The 21687-nt window shown below is 42.9% G+C and overlaps 1 protein-coding gene across 2 annotated transcripts in view; it reads right to left on the minus strand.

Annotated features, from left to right (window-relative positions):
• Window positions 1–900: 900 nt before the first annotated feature.
• Window positions 901–21687, minus strand: part of mgll (monoglyceride lipase) — a 48838-nt gene continuing 28051 nt past the window's right edge. For both annotated transcript variants that reach the window (XM_030422408.1, XM_030422407.1), the window contains 4 exons: window positions 12381–12491; window positions 11763–11852; window positions 8916–9131; window positions 901–7564 (listed from right to left, as the gene is read on the minus strand). In XM_030422408.1, coding sequence (XP_030278268.1) covers window positions 7433–7564; window positions 8916–9131; window positions 11763–11852; window positions 12381–12491 — 549 coding nt within the window. In that variant the 3' untranslated portion in view covers window positions 901–7432. The remainder of the gene's footprint in view (window positions 7565–8915; window positions 9132–11762; window positions 11853–12380; window positions 12492–21687) is intronic.

Genomic DNA, 21687 nt, shown 5'->3' on the forward strand with positions numbered 1-21687 from the left:
CAGAAACCAGGCTGGCATAATGCACAAGCATACTGATCTCAGTCAACAACACACAGTCATGAATACCTTCCAAAAGTTGCACCATCGCAGGGACGTTTGTAATTCGACACTTTCAATGATAATAGAAACATCATAGGACTAATAGAAATAACAGACTTCAGGCAGCAGTTTCTCTGTGATCTTCTTGCTTTTCTGTAATGACGCGTTTCTACTTGACCAAGAACAATAATCACCTCCACAAATTCAGCACCACGTCAATAGAAACAATGTCAACATTACACAGACCAGTACCAGGCCATGTCAGTCAGCCATTGTCAGGTGTCACAATTTTCTTGGTGCAAGATGTTATTCAGAACATGTTTAACAAATTATGCTAAGAAGTGATGGGGACAAACTCCAAGATGAAACCGGCGGAACTGAGAGGAAAAACTTGTCAAGCAACGACTCTGTAAGGACACTCCCACACAGAGTTTAAAAGCCTGCAACTCCCCTCCAGTCAGTTAGAACTGAGGAAGGCTCTTGGATGAGAGGTGGACCGTCTTCAAGAAACTGAAACACATCCAGTTGCCTACAGTACAGCACTTAGAGGGATTTAGGATGAATTCTAACTTGCACAAATCTCAGTCAAATAAAGCATCATTGAGTCATGCAGGCTATCACTGCCAGTTCACTCTCTCTGCTCGCAGGGATTGAGAAGAGCGATGGCCGACCAACAAGGGGTGTGCATTTTGGTCATTTTGCTAACAAGGGGATTGCAACTATCCTCATTCCCCCTCACACTGCAAATGATTTTAATGATTTGCTTAACATTGAGGTGGAAACAACAATATTAGGCCGGATGTTGCAAAGAGCTAGTTTTCATGTGTATTCGTGAGCTGTGAAAATATTCCAGTCAGGCGGTGCAGTTAAACAGTCTTGTAGTTTATTCTGTAAGAGATTATGGACATTATGAACATTCTAGTAACAAGTAGTTTGACTTTCAGTGATTCATAAGTAATTCCGTTATTACACTTTATATACATCTTATACAATAGTACAATAGTACGTACAATAGTTTGTCACAAACACACTTTAGTTCAATTGTCCAAAGCAGATACTCAACGTGTTGTGACGTGACATCAATGCATCAGTGAAAAGTTTGTTTTAATATATAAATTTGGGATAAATGAAGGTTTTAACGTCTGCTTTTTGTCACCTGTGGTTGAGTATCAGCGCAGGGCTGTTGAGCTAAAGTGTCAGACAGTATACAGTGAACTGTTGAAACAAACAACACATTAGTTTACAAGGAAGACTCAAGAATGTGGCGCCTCAACTTAAAGTCGCGTGGTCCATGAGGTGCTGCCTATAAACACTCCAGCTCACTGTCATCTTTTTTTCGCCATTGTTACACTATAAGTCTCGATGGGATGACCTCTCCTCTCAAATCACACTTCACCTCAGCTTCTACATCCGATAGCTGTGCTCATTCAAAAACCTTCTTGACTGTTCATGATGTAAATTAAACAGTTTTCATACTTTTAACAAAGAAAAAACAAAGAGAATCTTCATATACAGCCTTTTGTTGGTTGGTCCAAAGAATCAATCATGTTGATAGACAACTTGTTTATTTTCAGTCAATGCTTCTGCATCGACTCAAAATTTCAAACCCATTTTTTTTACAACAGCCCCAAGTATCTCAACATGTACAAATACAGACACATGAAATCATCCAGTACAGAACATTCTTGGAGAACATCTGGTTCTTGTCCTGTTACAAATCCGCGTGTTATCGTGTGATGAACTGAACTCTCTTGTTTTTGGTTGAAAACAAATAAGTTCCAAATGTTACAGTCATTATGCCATAGAGCACTTGGAGCAAGGGAGCCTCATCTTTAATGTACAGTATCATGTCTCTCGATACTGGGGGTGTCTTCAGGCAGGCTAAAACAAAACATGTGTTTAAAGAAGCTGGGAGGTATTTTCTAAGCTACATCTCAGCCTGTACTTAAAGATTTAAAAAACTGTTGTTTTTCTTTTAACCCAGGTCTGCTTAACCCTTGAAACTCGAAGAGACAGACATGAATAGAAGGAGACATACAGGAGAAAGACAAGCAGGACGGACACAATTACTGAACCAGAAACAGATGTGACAACCAGAGTAACAGATCTGCAGCTCATCACACTTCATCTATATCAAAACACACACACACACGCTTCGATACACATTCGTCATAATAATAAGGCACAGACAACACCAGACAATACAAAAATAAAAGTAAATTTTTTTTTTTCTCCATAGAAATCTTTAAAATGTAGAATTCTTATAGAATATAGAAGTCAAATGAATCCAAGGTGTATTTTTCCTAGGAACATGCTAGAAAAACCTGATACCTGCAATTTTAATCCTCAAATGTGATGTGACATAATTGTCTTGGAGAGAGCTACGTTAATTCTCTCCCTCATGTCCGTGTAATTCTAACATCATTTTCTAAGAAGAGAAACTAGAAAGAGACACGATTGAAGTGGGAATAAGTTCCTGAAAAACAATTCTGGGAATAAAAGTGTACAACGTTTTCCCCCAAACTTGTAGCAATAACACCCTGGTTGTTCAGGTCCTGTCACCAAACGAAAACATTTTCATACCATATGTTTCAAACATTCATACTTCTGTGACAAACTGCAACAAGAACTTGAGTTTTTTGTTTTTTTTCTTCAGCACGACGACGACGACTAAACAGACAGTAGTAAAATACTCTCTATGCAAAACCATTTCAGAAACACTGTCACATGTTTTTGGGATTGCTGACTGTACATACATACAACCTCGAACCAGTTTCCTTCTCAACAAGTGTAATGGAGCTTCATGTAGCTGAGCGTCAACAGTAAAAATGACACAATATGGCTGGTGTATGGTATAAAAAGTGCCTTGTCGTGATGTTTAATCAATATATAGTAGCCTATACATAAAATTAATTCCTATAAATACTCTAGACAAGATAAATAAAAGATACGTAAAATACATCGCAGTATTGATTTGTGTGGGTTTTTGTTTGTTTTCGTCAAGTGTTGTTAGCAATGCTATGCTTTTAAACAGTGTATTACAATTATGTTCAGTTATCAAGCAGTACGGCCATTAGAAATAAATCCACCATAATTGTTGATAAAAGCAGCGAGACTTGAATCGGGGTTTTGTCCAAAATGCAACATCATCGAGACGCTTTCATTACAGCTGCAATGATGAGCGAGAGATTTTTTGACATTTCGCAGACCAAATGATCGTGTGCAACTCAGCAGGTCTTTTGTATTTTACAGACAGGATGATCTACTTCAGATACGATGCATTTTTTTTTTTTCATGCATTCACAGCAGTTTGGAGAAAAAAAACCTCTTCAATTCTCGCTGTTCTTTACTGACTCATTCATGCAAACTCTGTACTGAATCTCTCCAGCGCTCTTTAATCTCATAAAGTTACAGAAAGACTGGCCCCGTGCCTAGTAAGTCCTCTGTCCTGTACACCAGCTCTTTTCTTAGGAACAGTCATAAAGTCGAGATAAAAAAAAAACAACAACGGCCCCATTGACAAACCGGCAGGCCAACTGAATTTTCGCTTTGTTAGAAAAAGCCGCAGACCGATTAGATTCAGCGGTTTCCTGCCTCGGTTATATTTTTACTTTCCCTCACTTAGAACTTCTGTCCTAAATAAAAAGGATATTAACAGTCGAGTGGATTATTACATATCAACAGAGCAGTGCATCTGTACATGGCTATCTCTCAGTATGGCAAACCTGCATACGATTCATGCTTGGATTGGCTTTACAAGATGTGAGCATTGTGTCAGGGATTGCACACCTTTATTACAGGTGAGTAGGAAAGAATCTAGTGAAAAAGTGGTGGATTGCTCCTTAATTTCAGTCTTTCATTCAGCACTGAATCAAGACAAGGTATGGATGCACAGTCCTGGTAAAAAAAAAAAAAAAAAAGGCAACATTTTGGCCTTAAAATCTCCAAGAAATTACAGTGCAATTTCAGTACAAACAGCAACGAAGCCTGATTCGAATTCGGCGAGTGTGTGTGTGTGTGTGTGTGTGTGTGTGTGTGTAGCTCTTGTTATTTATAATCACTGTGAGCTGATGACGGTAATTGTTTGCCGTCTTATCTCGACGCTCGCACAAAAGGGAATCCTCGGAGCAGCAAAATGGACAACCAGCTCTGAAAGCGCGGCGACGACCGCCTCGCATCTCGCACCATTAACAATTACACATTTTCCACGGGCTGAAAACGTGCTGCCATGGTTACTGACAGCTTCTCTCCTGTCTCTTCTCCGTCCCCACCTCCGGAGCTCGCGGCGGCAGTAATATGCACTTGTGGAGTCTGACAGGTAGAGCTCTTTCAATATTACTGTTAGGTAGCAGGGGTGCTATTAGGAGTTTGAATACAACTGGGACTGTGCAGCCTTTTGTGTGTGCTGTGGCTGCTGCAGCCCAATCAGGAGTCTTTTGTGTTTCAAGTGCTCGTGATATAAACCCCCCGCAGCTCCGGTTGAGGTTAAGGGTCTGACTCCCACTGGGACTGATGAACACATTACATCTCAGCGTAACCTGATATTTGGGCTGACAAAATGTCTTCTGAACAGAGAGGAGGATGCGCTTACATCCTGAGCTCCATTTTTTTTATATTTCCCCCGGGTTTTCAAGTCTGTGTTTTTTATTGTCTCATGATTTCTTTCTAATTTAACACACATTTTGCAAAGCATTTTTAAATTGGATTTTGGAAGGGAAATGCGCTAATATAACATCGCCTTGCCTCACGTTCCCTGTTGATCTCTGTTGATTCGTATCTCATTTTTACTCTGCGGCCCAGCAGGTTCACTCGGAGCCAAGATCAGGGAACAGTTTGCAAACAGAGACGATTAAAAATAGAGACACAACACATGTGAGCTGGGAATTGTCAGCAGAGAGCAGTTTTAGGTCACAGTCTTGCATACAGCCTCAGAGATGTCAGCTTTTTGTAACCCTTTTGTGGGTAAGATGCAAATTCACGCTCAGCAGAGTCAGGGGTGATGGCTGTTGTGTCCTCTGTTCAAACAGAGGCCGCTGTTCGGCCAACAGAACCAGAATACAATCATAACAAATGTACTGTACTTTAGCCTTTGTTGCTGTTCTGACAGTTGGCCCCTAGGGGCAGTACTGTACGCGCAGCTGACAGTGCGAGATGTTTGAATCTGTAACAGAACAAGGGGCTCTGTGATGGACAGAACAAAGAGTGCTGGTCGCCACAGCAACTATGAAAAAAAAAGGTGCTGAGACGGGATGACACGGGATGAGATGGGGAGAGTGAGGAGATAGAAAGTTAGAGAGAGAGAGAGAGACCGCACATTCATCCCATTCCACCAGTCTCATTGTGATCACTCTGGCGACTACACATGTAAAACGGGCCGCGCCGCTGGCCTGCTGCCGTGGTTACACATGAGCTCCCTGCTGCCCCTACTCTCCCTGCACGAGTCCCTTTGAACTCTGGGTGATAATGAATAAAATTGCCATGGTGACGGCGGAGTCTCCTGCGCACTGGATGTGTTTCCTACAGGACGCCAGTGGTGTCTGAAGTCAACGCACAGAGAAATGAACTGGATGTCTGCACCGCCACACACGTCAAAAATGTGATTGATGGCGGGGGCCGGCCGGCCGGACGGTTGTGCAGCTTCAAAAAAACTTGTGCTTCTGCAAGTTTCTCGTGCTCGACGAATAGGTGGAAAAAGCCCCACGCGTGCGGCGACACCTGCTTATTACAGTCCACCTGACAATATAAAGAGGTGGATGAGCTCAGTGTGCGTCTGTCTATAGCTTATAATTAACAGCTGACAAGACTATACGCTGATGTTATTGCTACGATTTGGCCTGCACACACTCCTGAACAAAGCAGCTGATGATGATGCTGATGATTCTAGACATGACAACATATGTTTGTTTTTTTTGGGGGGGGGAGACATTTCCTCCTTTGTCTCGTCTGGATTCAATTCTACAGGACTTCCTGTTTAAAAAGCATGAACAGGGCATTGTCATAAGATAGGGGCTCGGATTCCCGCTGTGGCCACCCGTGCTATAAATACGTGCAGCCGTCTAACTTTAAGGTGCGTTCGGATGACAAGTCTGCACCGAATGGCACACGCTAACAGATGATCTACGCTTTTGTCCGCAGTAACGGAGCGCTGTGCTCTCCCACGTCCCCCAGCTGGGCCCCCTGGCTGCAGTCTAAGGTTTAATGAAGTTACCGCTCCGGAGAGAGACCCTACCAGTGAAGTCAACTGTGACCCGAAAGCTCAAAGGTCACACTGAGGGGGAGACCTTTTGACATTTCCCTCTAATTCCCACCGGCAGAGCGAGAAGATTCATATGCTTAATTTTTCAGATAGGCTCAATAGAAGAGGCATTGTACTTTAAATGGAAAATGATTGTATTGTTTGGTCTCTCTGTCACGAAATGCTGGATACCAAATGAATATAATCATTCGGACCAGGCCTGAACCTGTCGGGGGACATTTGGAGGAAGTCAGGAGGAGAGAGTATTTGTTTTATATGTGCAGAATCACGTGTCTCCAGTAGAAGTTTCAGGGTGACTCTATACGAGAGCTGCATTCGTCACGTCTAGCATTTTTCGGTTAAAACTGTGCAAATTTGGGAGGCGGCGGAGGAGATTTTCGAAGAGGGGATGCTTTCTGAGAGGATGACAGTTTCTCCTGAGCCACAAAATCTGAAAACGGAAACTGCTTCTAACAACGCTGCCTCACTGAAAATGTGTTCAGTATCCACTGTGTCCGCCGCAGGACAGCGAAGCAGCGGGAGGACCTGGCTGTGCTGCTCCAGAGGTGCTGCCCTCCAGCTGACCCTGACCAGTGACCTGCCTGTGAATGGATGTGCAAAAAAAAACAAATGCCCCCGCGCATCAATAACGTATCACATTACTTTTCTCGTGGCTACTGAAACAATCTGACCTGTGTGTATGAACGAGGAGATGGAGGCGTCATTATTGCACTTTGAACCCCAGCATACTGCAGCTTAGACTGTACTGTAATTGAGCTGCACCTCAGTGATGAAGGGTACAACAGTAACTAAATAAACCCATCACCCCAAATACACATCCCTGAAGCTTTGAAGGGAAAGGGACCGCTTCCTGCGATAAGAGGCGGTTTCTGACCCCATCATCTAATTCGAATCAGTGTAACCTGGGCTGATTAGTAGGTACACATGGCGAGGTGGATATATTTCAAAAGTACATGCCCAGAGTAATAAGTCAGTAAACTTTTTATACATAGAAATTAATATCAGTCTATATGCTCAAAAGTATTTCCCCAGACCAGAGAGTGTAGTAGTGTTGTTAAGCCTGACAGACTGCTGGAAAGTGAGCAGGCGCCTTGGAGCAAAGCCGGTGGGGAGGGGGCGGTTGACCGAATCATGTTTCTAGGAGCCTTGCGGTTCTTGCAATGTCGTGGCGGGCAGGCGCTCCGTGATCCAAGTTGTCACCTCCTTCAACACGGACTCGGCCACCTCCGGGAGGTCGTGGTGGAGGGCGTGGTAGCCTCCGTCGTAGACCTGAACAGGAGCGTGCGACAGAGAAGTTGTTGTGAGCGGGTTTGTTTGCGATCCACAAAGTTTAGAACGAGCAGATTTGTTTCTCCGATTAACTGACTTCCTTGTGCTATTTGTTCGGGTTTGCAAAAGCACACAAGTCACCTCTTTGACAACACATGTGATAAAGCAGCCTCTGTAACTCACAGACACCGCGTGATACTGTACAATACGAAAAGGAGAACATCCCCGCAGATGAGAAGTGAGCATGAACTCCCTTTAACTTCCTTCTCCCTCTTCAATCCTCTCACCTCTAATTTCAGTTGTTACATTTTGTCTTGTTCATCATTCATGCGATCAAACATGTGATAAGACAGAGCATGCACTTCCTTCTTTACAAATTAACATCCTTCTACAGGGGAGGAAGTATTTAACACAGCCTCGGGTCAGTCTGTCAGTGAATGCGTCCTGCTGGAGTCAGCTGTGTGTGAGAAAGTTTTAACTGAATGATTTAATGAATGAATGCACCTTTTAATGATTTAAACGTCCCGAATGGTATAAAATGCCGTTCCCTGTCCCTTTGGTGACAAAGCAGGGTTACATGCTACGCAGGTGCTTTGCAAGTATCAAAACACAGCTCGTATACAGAAGCTGTGCCTTTCAAACAAGCCATCAGGATTTCTGTAAGGTTGGGATGTAACAGCTATACAGTTGGATGCAATAACACTGGCCGAGCTGGTGAATTAACATGATTTAGTGGTGCCTGCTCAAGCCTGTGACAGCTGCCCAATCAGAGCAGGCTGGGCCTTTTGGGCAAAGCGCTTGGACAGAGGGTGAACAGAGGTGCTGCAGCAGTGGACAGTATGAGAAAAGTAACGTGTTTTTTGAGCATACAAGCATGTAAACCTATTCTAATGGACACCCCAAATAAAAGTATAAACCTGATAATGACCATGATGATCAAATAAATATATAAAATATGAATATGTATACATTGTTACTCATCCAAACAGCCAACACAGCTTCCCTTAGGCACCTTTTGCCAATAAGCTGAGTTTACTGAACTCGGTTTTCAAGGCAACAGTACGTTTTAACACTGCTTTGAAATTCAGTTGTATCAGTCACCCACAAATCATCTATTCTTCTGGCCTCCAGCTGTAGCGACCTCCCATACGGCCAGGACAAATGCCTTTGTTAAAATGTCAGTGACGCGGAACATCCCTCTTAAAAAAGGACCAGCATGGACAAAATGAAGCTGTGGCTACTTCATACTTAGTCTCACTGACAAACAAATTATTTCAAATAAACACCTTTAAAATCACAGAATTATATTAAACACATTACAAAACACTTCCTGAGGGCAGGCTGTCCCCACCTTGAGCTTCTTGTCTGAGCTCGGAGCGTTCTCGTGCATCATCCTGGAGCCCCTGATGTCGCAGAGCTTGTCGGCGTCGCCGTGCAGCAGCAGGAAGGGCCAGCTGATGGACGGGATCTCCCTCTCAATGCGCGCCGCCGCCCCCATCAGCTGCATGCCGAACGACACCCGCATGCCGCCGTGGAAGTTCAGCTCGTCGGTGTCATACGCCTCCACCTGGCGGGAGAGAAAGAAAGAAATACTTATAGGCCAAGGTTGAAGGCCACATATGCTCCTTTGATGCATGCTCTGTTTCTTGAATTTCCCAGGCTTTATTCTGACCAACTGTCCCAGAGGCTAATTTACCATTTGATGCTGAGAAATCTCTTGATAACATCTTTGTCCTACTTTAAACTCTGCATGTTTTTTTTTCAGTTTTTTTCTTAATATAACAATCAACCAATTGCATTTTGGCATTTATAAAGTGGTAGTGTAAGGACGGGATGTTTGTATTAAGCGTCTATATTTAGCAAGAACAATAAATTCCATAGTTTAATCCAAATATGGAAGAAAGTCAAGACAAGGAGAGCCTGCATGGAGGAAAGGAGAGCGATGAAAATGAGCGAGAGCGAGTGAGAAGAATAAATTAATGGTGGAGGGGCTTTTATGGAAAGAAAAATAAGAGTCAGAGGAAAGATGAAAGTGGATGTGCCACTTTACGTTAGTTTAAATCAGCGCTGAATACCACGGGACACACCCCAGTTCACCGTCATCAAACGTGAGTACTTCCACATTCCGCATGTGCCCTCACATTACTCAAACACTCCCTTCTCTGCTCGGCGTACATGTAAACACAGCTGATGGCCGACCCTGACAGGAGCAACTCCTCTCAGGCCACATGTGCCGCTGCTTTGAATGATGAATGACTGTAAGCCGAGCTGTGACCCAACACGACCTGTTACGACGGCTCAGAGGAGTCGCGACACTCCGAAGACACGAGGCGAGACATTTCCTTCAGAACTGAGATAACAACAAATCACACAAAGTCACTTGGGATAAATAATTACATAACACAAATCGGCTTTAAAGTCTTTTTGCCAGACTGTGACTTCATCTAACTGTGGAAAGGTAGAGCTGCAGTAAAGACTGCAAATTAGCTGAAGCTAGACGTCTTATGCATCACATTTTCCCATTTTCTGTGGCAATGCTGTATGTATCGTCCCTGTTAAATAAATGTTAAAATAAAAATAAAAAATACTTAGAGCGAGGATTTAGAAGTTTCTTTCATAATGTTGTTGATTTATTGTTTTTGTATCAGAACAAATTTGCTCCTCAATATTTTATTTTTCATAAAAAAGGTCTTGCAGAACATCCCGGTGGCTTGGTCACATGATGCTACACAACATGCCTACAAGCACACCTACGATGACTACACCATTTTACTGTTACTACTATATCAATCTATTAAACCATATAAACAGTTTTTATATGTTATAAGCTTGTGTAGCACAGTGGTCCTCTGCCTGAAGGTCAGGCCAATCCAAGGGTCACAATAATGACAAAATAAGTTCTGCTCCACAAACTTGTATCAATTTCTTTGATATTTCTCTCATCTTTATTTTCAGTGAAACAGTGAAGCCATTTGAGAAATGACTCCCTTGCGTTATCACTGTGACTGAAACAATTTCATTACTCCTAGGTAATGAAACAAGGCAGATCATTCCACTGCTGCTCATATCCAAATGCCAAAGAAAGAAAGTAAGGATTTGGGATTAAAAAAAAGATAAAATCAGAATTACAGCATGACATGGCCCAGTCATGTACAATACACCTGTTTACTGTCGCAGTGGTGATCATACGAGCTAAACTATACAGTACATCCAAACCTGCATCATACTGTGATGGTTTTGGGTTTTGTTTACTTATTTCCTGTTTTATTTTGTAGTTCTATCCTCTTGTCGCTTTCTCCTTCCCCCTCACCTGTGTTCCCAGTGTTGTGTTTCCCTCCTGCGTTCCTGTGCTCCTCCCCAGTCTGATTTCCCCCCCCCCCCCACACCTGTCTCACATAAGCCTTGTTAGCTCCGCCCTCTTTCCAGAGTCTCTCCACCTGCACCTCATCCCCTGGTTGGTTTAGTTTGCTATCTCCATGCTACCTTTCTCTGCTGTTAACTACCTGATTAAGAAAAAAAAAACATCTTAAAAGTACTTGTTTCTGTCAATGCTTCAGGTACTTTTCTGTTGAATCTGTTGCGTCTGTTCTTGTACCTGAGACGTTTGATAACACTACTTCCTCTAACGGACCGTGGGAAGCAGAAGCAGCAGGATGTGGGATCCTATTGTTACTACAGACTGTTTCTGCAAAGGCCGGCTTTACTGTGTCATTACTTGCAGACGCACACGTGTGAGTTATGTTCACACACAACCCCAACAGTACAAAAAACCCACAGGCGACGTTCACAGACACATATACGTGCCGGCAGAGGCGTGCAGACGCGCCTGTGTGTGTTTTTGTCCCTTCTGTGGTTCCTCTCGAGATTATACAAGTCACACACACAAACTACACAACAGACCTTTGTCCTGTAGGTGACACAGTAAAGGCACCTGCTTTTATAATTACATATAACACAATACAACCCACCCAAGGTACACGCAGGAATTTGGCGAGATAAGGCTTGGAAAGGGATCAAAGTACGCACGGTGTGACGGACTTCCATCCTGGGACTGTCCAAAAAAAAACCCAGTGCATGACTTCACTCACGCACATTTCCCCCCTGAGACCTCACAAACTCTATTTTCAGTGACACACATACCTGATAACTCAATCACAAAAGAAGATGCAACGCTCGCCCACCAACATTTGTCTCCTACCTGCTTCTTGTCCCGCGAGACCCACTTGGACTCGATGGAGCCCAGAGTGATGCTGGGCAGCATGTGGTTCAGGACCTTCGCCAGGAAAACCTGCAAACAGCGAAAAACAAAGCACGCCGGGGCATTGCATTGTTTATTTTCACACATCAACACCTCCCTAAAGAATTTTCTGTCGCTCTCCTTTTTTCTCGCCATCTGCCGAGTGTTACAAAGAGATACAGTCACAGAACTGTGAGTGTGTGTACCTCGTAATTCACCCAGTGTGTTTTGACTGTATGTTTATGTCAGTCAGGATCCAAAGACACATTTTAACTTGTTAAAACAGACTAATAATGCAGATTTTGACACCAGCCTCGTTTTGCGTTTGGTCCAAAAAAAAACAAAAAAACGGACACACTTGTATCTGTGATTCAGTAAGAGACAGCTACTGCTGCTCAATTGGTACTTACACTGATTCTCAACACACACACAGAATAAAAGGTGTCAGTGTTACAGTCATTACCAGCAGAAGGGCTCAGTGGAGTAAGACAACTGTCTTCTGGGTTAAATGAGTACCTCACTGAGCAGAGAGCAAAAAGTCAAAAGCAGCTGAGAGAACGAGTGGACATAATGTGGTACCTTGAACGGTGTCGCAGAGTCTGGGTTCATCTGGACCATCGGAGCAATCAGGACCACTCCTGCAAAATCTCCAGGCCTCTCGCAGGCTGTCAGGATGGAGATGGCACCGCCCTGAATAAAACAAACAGTTGGGAATTGAATTGATGTGGTACTTTTCTTCATGAGAAGGTGAGATGCTGTGATTATTTTTCCCCGCTGAGAATCTCTCACTCAAAAACAAAACAAAAGAATTTTTTTCTGGCATAGACATCTTTATTAAACAGTAGACAGATAGGAAATATGGGAGAGAGAGAGGGGGATGTGACATGCAGCAAAGGACCTCCAGCCGGAATCGAACCAGAGTCGGCTGCGTTTTCGGCATGCGCTCTAACCACTCGACCACCTGCGCACCAACCAAAGAATTTACTAGCGTGGGATCATGGGATTTGTTGTCCACATTTTGAAACAACCAACATTTATGATCTGGAGTTTTTATGCATTTTAGGTTTGGACACAGTCGCTGACTTCCTTCCTCAGGCTCGGACTTTGTCCTGGAAGTTGTGGTGCCAGACGACCAAATGAAACGCACCATCACATTGAACAAAATTAGGGATTTCTCTGGGTTTGAACATTGTTGGACGCATTCAGAATAACACAACTCAGAAAAATTATATATAGTTTAGATTTTAGCTCTAATGGTGGGTGTTTCTTTACGGTTTGAGTCATAGGTGAGCTGCAGATGAACCCAGACCATGAAGGCAAATATAGATAAAAGATGTGGTTCAGTTAATAGTCTCCGGAATGTTGGACTGATATAGACTGAAAGGCTAACAGATTAAACAGTCTTCAGATTAATTGGCAATTAAAATCAATTGTTAGTTGCTGCCTGGGACAACAGCAGGTTTTACTTGACAGACCTGTAACTCGATTTGATTAACGGAATTCAAGACTCACGTAGAGCGTTAAATCACAAATCAATCATGGGGATTTCATGCAGTTGATCTGTGTCACAAGGTGTTTGCTGACCATAGTGTCAACTGGTCCTTTTAGTACCAAATGACAGTCATGAGATCTAATATCAGCATGTTTGATTGGTTGTTGTGCAAGACAGTGTTGCAAATGGTTCAGTTTCAGGTTATAAGCTGCAGGCAGCCTTTCCGTTATGTAGTGAACTTAGTTGATATACAAAATTGCAAGATTTGTCTCGATCCTATCTTCAATTATTACATGGCAGGAATCAATCTGAGACTTGGTGAGAGCAGCTTGTAATGACGGCAATGGTGTTATATTTCCGACTCTCTAGAGCTAAAACAGTAAAAGCAGCCAATGGTGAGACATGCAGTGTTGCAGTGACCTGACTGATGATGGAGAGAGAGGTAACAAAACAAGAGGTTAAAGCCATTGGAGGGCTTAAAAATGGTGAGGGGGTATTGACATGTAACAGTAGACAGGGAGTGTCTTCTCTCCTCTAACAGGAGTGGGAGGGTCCCGGAAAAGTAGGTGAGAGGTTCTGATGCGAGGAGGAGTGGGAAAACTCCTCAGAGGTCAAGACGAACAGAAAACAATCCTTCTTTTGTTTAGACGGGCGAGAGTTTCCACCCTGTCCTTTTGTTGCCATCGCTCCGCAAAGACTGAGAGAGAAACTGCACATGTGAACCCACGGCCCTCTGGGGCGCGGCCTGCACCGCATCACTGCAGTGAACAGCAGCAGGGCCACACCTTGGCACCCACGCTGACATTTGGGGATTGTGATTTAAATCCTATGATGTAAGGCCATGGTAATTAGCAGCTCGGTGGCGGCCAAGATTCAAATTGATTTGCCGCGGTTCACCCCGCCGCGGTCTCTCTTCTAGTACGCAACAAGTGCAAGTGTCAGAACGATACACACGAGCACTGTGAATCTGCATGGGTGAATCCGTCCCCTTCTCTCTCTCTCTCTCTCTCCCTCTCTCTCTCTCTTTGGGGACTAATTGGCTTCAACTTTGTTTATGTGAGCGTTTCTTTGTCGCTCGACTGAATATTCATCAGGCTGGGGCCAATGACAGGCCCACTTCATGAAAAGAGGCGCTAAAACACAAAACATTTCCCACCAGAAAAATCTTACTTTCTAAAGCACACACTCACTCACTGCTGCCTGCATGCATATGCCCACACAGAGGCTCCATCTCTTGTTTCCCCTCACTTTCACGTCTCTCCGTCACACACACATTCCAGCACCAACTCAAAGACGAGTTAAAGCCAAAATCCCCATGTGTAAACACCATGACGCGTGTGCGCACACACACACGCTCAAAAATGACATGGTGAAATTAACGTGATTGATTCAAACTGCCAAGAATGACTGATCACTTCAACACATTTTGCTCAAATACAACAAGATGACTGTATGCAATTTGGTCCAAAAGCCCATTGTGGGTCATGCCCTTCCACACACACACACACACACACACACACACACACACACACACACACACACACACACACATTTTGTGGAGTGGGTTCCAATGATAGAGAGAGATAAGTGTGAATAGTGAAGAGCAGAGAGAGAGAGAGAGAGAGGGAGAGAGATGGAGGGAGAGAGGGAGGATGGGGACAGAGAAGCTCTTTAAGAAGAGGCCTCAGTACACTTTCTCCCTCAGAACATTGGTTGAGCAGATGAATACTGGTATTGTTTGCTGTCCATTCGCTGACAGTGGGCGGATTTGAACTGTCAAAAATTGCCTTGGGAGCCAGCATGCTGATAATATATGGTCTTTACAGTGACCATACTGACATTATATAGACTTCACAGATAACATACTGACATTACATAGGCTCCATACTGTAGCTAACATATTGATAAAACAGCTAACATATTAGCATTATATGGCTACACAGCTAAAATAATTACATTGTGTGGGCAATACAGCCAATATACAGACATGTCGTCAGTAGAGACTTGGCTTGGGGACTGGAGGTTGTGGAGGGTGGCCGGTTCAAGTCTGGCTACAGACCACAATATGGAAGTGGACTGGTAGCTGAAGAGGTGCCAGTCCACTTCCTAGGTTACTGCTGAGGTGCCCTTGAGCAAGGCACCAAACCCCCCATGTGTGCTCCCCGGGCGCTGACATAGCAGCCCACTGCTCCTAGCTTGTATGTGTATGTATGTCTATACTTAGAATGTGCAGCTAGTGATGGGTTAAATGCAGAGGACAAATTTCAGGTGTGTTTCATGTCTGACAAATAAAGATTCTTCTTCTTCTGTCTTTACTGTATACAGTGTATATCTATATATTTTTATTCTGTTTGTCTTTTTTATTACTTCATATATGCGTAGATTTTTACTATATATTTTGTTTCTACTGACCTGAAGTGAAAGCCATTCACAATTTTTCAGTGTACATGTGTATAATGACAATAAAGGATTATTCTATTCTATTCTATTCTATTATAAGGGCTATACAGCTAACATACTGGCATTATATGGGCTACACAGCTAATACATTGACATTATTTATGAAGTAGGTTGTTCAACAACAGGCTGGCAACAAACCTGCTCCTCCCGGTTAGAATTTGAATGAGGTCTTAGGTAAATGTTTGGAGATGGCAGACAAATGAACCTGCCAGGCTGCAGCAGGAAAATCCCTAAATAACAAGTGATCCTGGATTTGTTTATGAGAAACGTGGAATTCACTCTGCTGGAGTTCTGATTACATAAGAAGCCTTTTCATTGGACAGCACTTATGTTTACGTGATTTGGATTAAGCCCTGACAAATTCAACATTTAACCGACGAGATCAAACTATTCAGCAAAAAGTGAACAATGACAAACACGAGTGCAGAGGTTAAACAGAAGAAACTGAATGAGTGAGAACCTTCAGGGAGAGATGGAGGGTTGAAAAGCTGAACAAATACACCGAAGGCCCTAAACAGAGACAAACCATTATATAAAACTCTGGCACTGAGGAAGTAGGACAAATGGGCCTTGGCAGGAATACTGATGGAGACAGAGAGAAATGAGGAAGGGCGAGATGAGGGCTGAAGGCATTTGTCAGCATTCCCATGAGCGGATACAACACAGATAGCTGCTCCAGTTCTTGAATTAGTGCGTAATGAAACAAGATGCAGAGAAAACTGTGAAATAGTCACTGTGTTGTATCTGACACATAAACTACAATTGAGTAACTGTAATTCGTTTATTCAGTTTAAATTATTTCAGATTTCTTTCTCATGTTTAAATGCTGTGTGAAAGCTCTTTGGGATGTGAACAAATAAATTCTTCACGTCAGCTCGCATGCTTTGAAAATCATCCTGTTTGATGTAATTATTATTATTCGCCTACAGTTACTAAGAGTTTACAGCCACGCTAGCGGCTCTTTGAGGCTTTAGCCTAATGAAGCACAGAGGTGACGTGAGCTAAATGCTAACGTCAGAATGCTAATGTGTTCGCAATGACAACGCTAACATGCCATTATTTTGAGTGTTACTTTAATACATCTACTATATAATGTCTTCAACAATGCAAAGTACTGTACACTACTTTCTGAAAACAAAAGGCAATTTATAGATGCAAAAGTTACAGTTGGGCGACACCACACCTGCTGGCAAATAAAGAAAATGACAGCGATTCAGTGTCTTTACTGCTCACAATAGACTTAACTATTAAGTGTCGGTTATGTGAGAAGGGAAAGAAATGAGTGATTTTGGATTATTGTTTGGATATTTAGCTCTAATGTTTAATGTTTTAATTTAGTTTGCTAGCATGCTAACATTTGCTAATTGATACTAAATTCAAACTACAGCTGAGTCTAACGAGAATATTATTAGTTTTACAGGCATTTGGTCACACAGTAAACCAGGTCAGTATTAATTGGACGTGTTAAACCTGATGATGGTGCCACATGCCGGTAGCTTGGCTAAAATGATCGATGCTAAAGAAAACTACACTTACCTTCCCTAAATTTGACACTATATTTTGAAATCTCAACCCCCCTGCTTGAACACACAACCTCAGGTGATGTCTGAGGAGGGAGACATCTCTCTTTTTCACATCTACACTGTAGCTGGAGTCCGTTAACTGCCCCACAGTCTCCTCAGGATGTTATCGTTGGATACTGTAGAATCCACAGGTGGTTTCCCTTGTTTTGAAGTTTTTTGCGTCATCCTGGCCCCGTTAAATAAAGATTTATACAAACAGAGGAGCAGAGGAACAGGCTAATAGAAACAGGATGAGGAGTAACAACGCGGGGAAGCTGGGAAATGAGGCCTGTAAAAACACAGCGAAACAACATTTCATTTGGGCAGGGTTTCCGGGTCTCCCGTAAGAGAAAGAGGAAAGGAAGAAAAGGAAGAATGGCTATGAAAGAGAAAGGAGAAGGAGGGACAAAAATGAGCTGGGAGGAAATGAGGAGAACGAAAGTAAATGAGAAAATTGAATCAAAGCCGAACAAATGAAAGGAAGACAACAGGAAGGAGCTGTGGAGGAAAGAGATGACAGGAAATGAAAGCAGCTGTTAGGACAGGTGGACCGGCTTACATGGCAGCAGTGGATGACAATGAAATGACACAGATGGAGGGATGAGCAGAAGGTAGAGAAGAAACGAGAGAGAAAGGAGAGAAGAGGGGATGAGAAACAGTGGCTTCGGTCAGTTCTGCTTTGATATTTACAGACTCGGATTGTCCAAACAGGCACTCAGCCTCCATCTGGGATCCCACAGTTTAATTTGCACTGAACTATTTTCGCCTGGGCCCCGGATTGTTCTGAACGCAGCCTCTGTCTTTGTATAAATACAGGTCTGCTGCCCGCAAGAGCACGAGCCATAAAAGGTTTGTAAAAACAGACTCATGAATTAAATGGAGTGTTGTTTAAAGCATCCAAAAGGTCCTTCAATATGACCTCAGTCACAAGGAGGAGCTGGAGGAAAGTTTGATGTAAAACACACAAGGTAAAGGCTCAGCAGAAAATAACATTTGGGTAATAAAATGTTAAACATAAAGTAGCTTCAGATTGTCTTCAGATTGTAGGAGAAGCTTGATAGCAAACATATATGATATGTGACACGCAGTGTCTATCAACAAATCATTAGAGATCATCAGTGAGAAGCATTTCGAGACCCTTTCCCTTCTTCAGATCAAACGTTACTCATGAAATCTAATAGTTTTCTCACTGTTTAAGTCATCTGCTCTGACAGTAAAAGAGTTAGAATGTCATTAATAAAGGGTTCTTCCACTACAATACACCAAGGGCGTGAATGTTGAAATGGCACATTCGGAGATTCAGCCCAAGCACTCTAGACTAAAAACCTCTCTAATTTTTTTTCTGATTCACTTTATTAGCATAAAAGTTGGCAGGGGTATGGGCGGCTGTGGCTCAGGGGTAGCGCCAGTGTCTTGTTATCGGAAGGCCGCTGGTTCAGTTCCCCTGGTCTGCATGTCAAAGTGTCCTTGGGCAAGATACTGAACCCCAAAAATGTTTCTGATGAGGTGGTCAGCACCTTGCACGGCAGCACCGCCATCAGTGTATGAATCACTCGTCACTTTAAGTTGCTTTGGAAAAAAGCGTCTGCTAAATGTAGGTTCTCCTAAAATTCCTTAGGAGCAATAGGTGAGAATTGAGACTTTACCGCTTAAACCTTGCTCCTTTCCAGCACTGGGGAGACATTCTGAAACTTCATTGAGAGCTTGATGAGATCTCCTTTGAAACTTACAGGGAGCCCAAGTTGAGATTTTCAGCACCTGTTTCTCAGGAGAAACAATTGAGAAACAGGAGAAATCAGCCACAGCCTCACTTTGGTCTCACATAGATCTCATCGTTGTCTAGGAGAAATGAATGAGACACTACTGAGATCTCTTTTCCAATTTTTGTTTCCTCTGGGCAGTGACAACACGTCTGAACAAATATTTCATGTGTTCCCTTTATTATGACACCCTGATTATTCAAATAGACCTTTGTAGTTGCATAGATACACTCTGTTAATTATCGAGCAGAGGAACAAAATAGAGGCTTTTTCCTAACAGGTTAAGGTCTTTCACACAGCTCGTCATATCGGCTGAACAAAACAACCTCTTTCCCGTTGAATCCAGAAGCCCCACTGAATCAGCGCTGCGCTGCGAGATAACAAGGCTCCACGCTTCTCACGGAAGAACAGCTCTGCAGCGAATTTGCATTCATCCTCTGCGCTCGCTGCTTGAAAGGAGCCCTCCAGCTGTGGGCTTAAAGACTGAAAAACTGTGTATTTGTGTTTGGCATACACACAGGTGATGCTGACTGCACTCTGCTCAAAGACCCTCTTGCAGCTTCATACATGCAAATATTTGTGCGTTCTGTTGCAGCTTTTCCCTTCCAGCAGAACAGGAGCACACACACTGAATGGACCTACAGAACACCGAGAAATCATTTATTATACAACTCATCACTGTGGTTTGTTAGAGCCCAGGGAGATCCAGAGAAGTTGAATGCAGCCTCGTGAAAAACTGAATAAACTGATCAATTATAAATAGTTTCTTGGCCTGCAACGGTGTTTTTTGTGTCCAGGCGTTAAGTGATTTTCTTTTTCTCAATGAGAATCGTGTGTGTGTTGATTTCACCGATCCACATTTGGAGCTCTTCAAAGACTTTTCTGGTGCTGTCTGTGTTGAACGAAACCACATTTGAACTCAAACAGAGGGAAGATTTACAATTGATTTCTCATCCGCAAACAGTTTTGCATGTGTCATGTTAAACACCTTATAAAACAGTATATAAACAATAAACATAAAGTACCACAGTGCGGAGTCAAGAGGAAAATAGCGTAGCCTAGCATAAACACTGGAAACAGGGGGACACAGCTAGCCTGGCTTTCTCCAAAGCTCAAAAAACATTAAAAAATAAATATAATGGTGACAGTTTGTATTTTGTGTCGGTTAATGTCCAGCTGCTGTTGTTCGCCAAGAGATAAAATAATTACCTCGACCTAATGGGTTATGTTTTCACCCATGTCTGTTGGATTGTTGGTCGGTTTGCCAGCAGGATTAGACAAAAACTACTGAACAGAAATTCTTCAGCGGATCCAGACAGCGGGACGGACCCAGGAATTGTGAGATAGACATTTTCATCACTTTCTCAGGGAATGATGTAATGATGTATTTAGATCTATGAGCACCGTTTCTTGCTGATCCTAAATCTGGTGAGCTTGGATTATGGTTAAGCAATTATTGGTGGTCTAAAATGTAGAGTGACACAAGCCTGTCAAGTTTGATATTGGATGAGACATGATTGAACCAAGCGTGACTGTTGGGTCTCGGTGGTTAACCATTCTAATAATTAATTGTACATGGGGCAGAAATGTGATTGACACCACTCTCATGTCTCTATGTTAGTGGCTACGGCACTCTGCTAAAGTAAAAAAAAAAGGAAAACAAAAGAAATCTATCTACCAGTAACTCTAAAGCTCAATAATTACACTGCTGATAGGTGAATTTTGTTGCCATTGGACAGAGGAAGGTAAGATGTTTCCAGCCTTTGTGCTAAGCTAAGCTAAGCTATGCTGAGTTGTTGTGTAACCTGTAACTTTATATTTGTCAGAAAAAAATGAGTGGCCTCCATCTCTTTGTGTTTATCTAATGCAAACACGTGTAGCTCTCAAATTGTTAAAATATTCCTTTAAGTCTGATTAATTTATCTTTACATAATATTAGAAAAATAATCAACAGATCCGTGAATAACAAATAATGAATAATGAAATTGCAGCTGTACATTGTTCCATACTTAAACAGTGCTGTGTGTTTCAGTGAAACGGAGGGGGAATAATAACAGGCAGGAGGTCAGCAGAATATGACATTGCATGAAACATTACGCAGGCCCACTGACCGGCTGTAGACAGTGAGCACACTCTCTCCTCTTTGTCCACAAACACAGCCACAGTGCCCTTGAGCAGGTCACTGAACCTGTACTGTAAGTGCTCTGTTGGAGCTTTTCAGCGAGCATCTGCTGCTGCCTGTGCAGAATCTGTGTCACTGTGTAAAAGGTAACCAGGGCTTTTTCTGAGAAGAGCCAACTTGGCAAACATTTGCTGGACCGCATGTAGCCGAAAGGTTTCGGGGTTTCCAACTTACAGAAATGATGACTCTCGAGCAGGACATAAAGTATTTTACTGCATTGTTAGTGCGCGGTAATAATACACCTGATTCTGTCATTTAACTCTGATTCCCTTCAGCTCAGAGCAGAACACCATGCGCTCAGTGGTTATTCATGCCCGGCTATTTTGGGACATAAAACCACTTCACACTGAAAGCAGAGTGTGTGTCATTTCTTTCATTTGAATGTCACAGTGCTGCAGAAACCCTCTTGACTCTGATCTCAGTACTTTCC

Source organism: Sparus aurata, chromosome 7 (genome assembly GCF_900880675.1).
Source record: "Sparus aurata chromosome 7, fSpaAur1.1, whole genome shotgun sequence".
NCBI classification, from domain to species: Eukaryota; Metazoa; Chordata; class Actinopteri; order Spariformes; family Sparidae; genus Sparus; species Sparus aurata.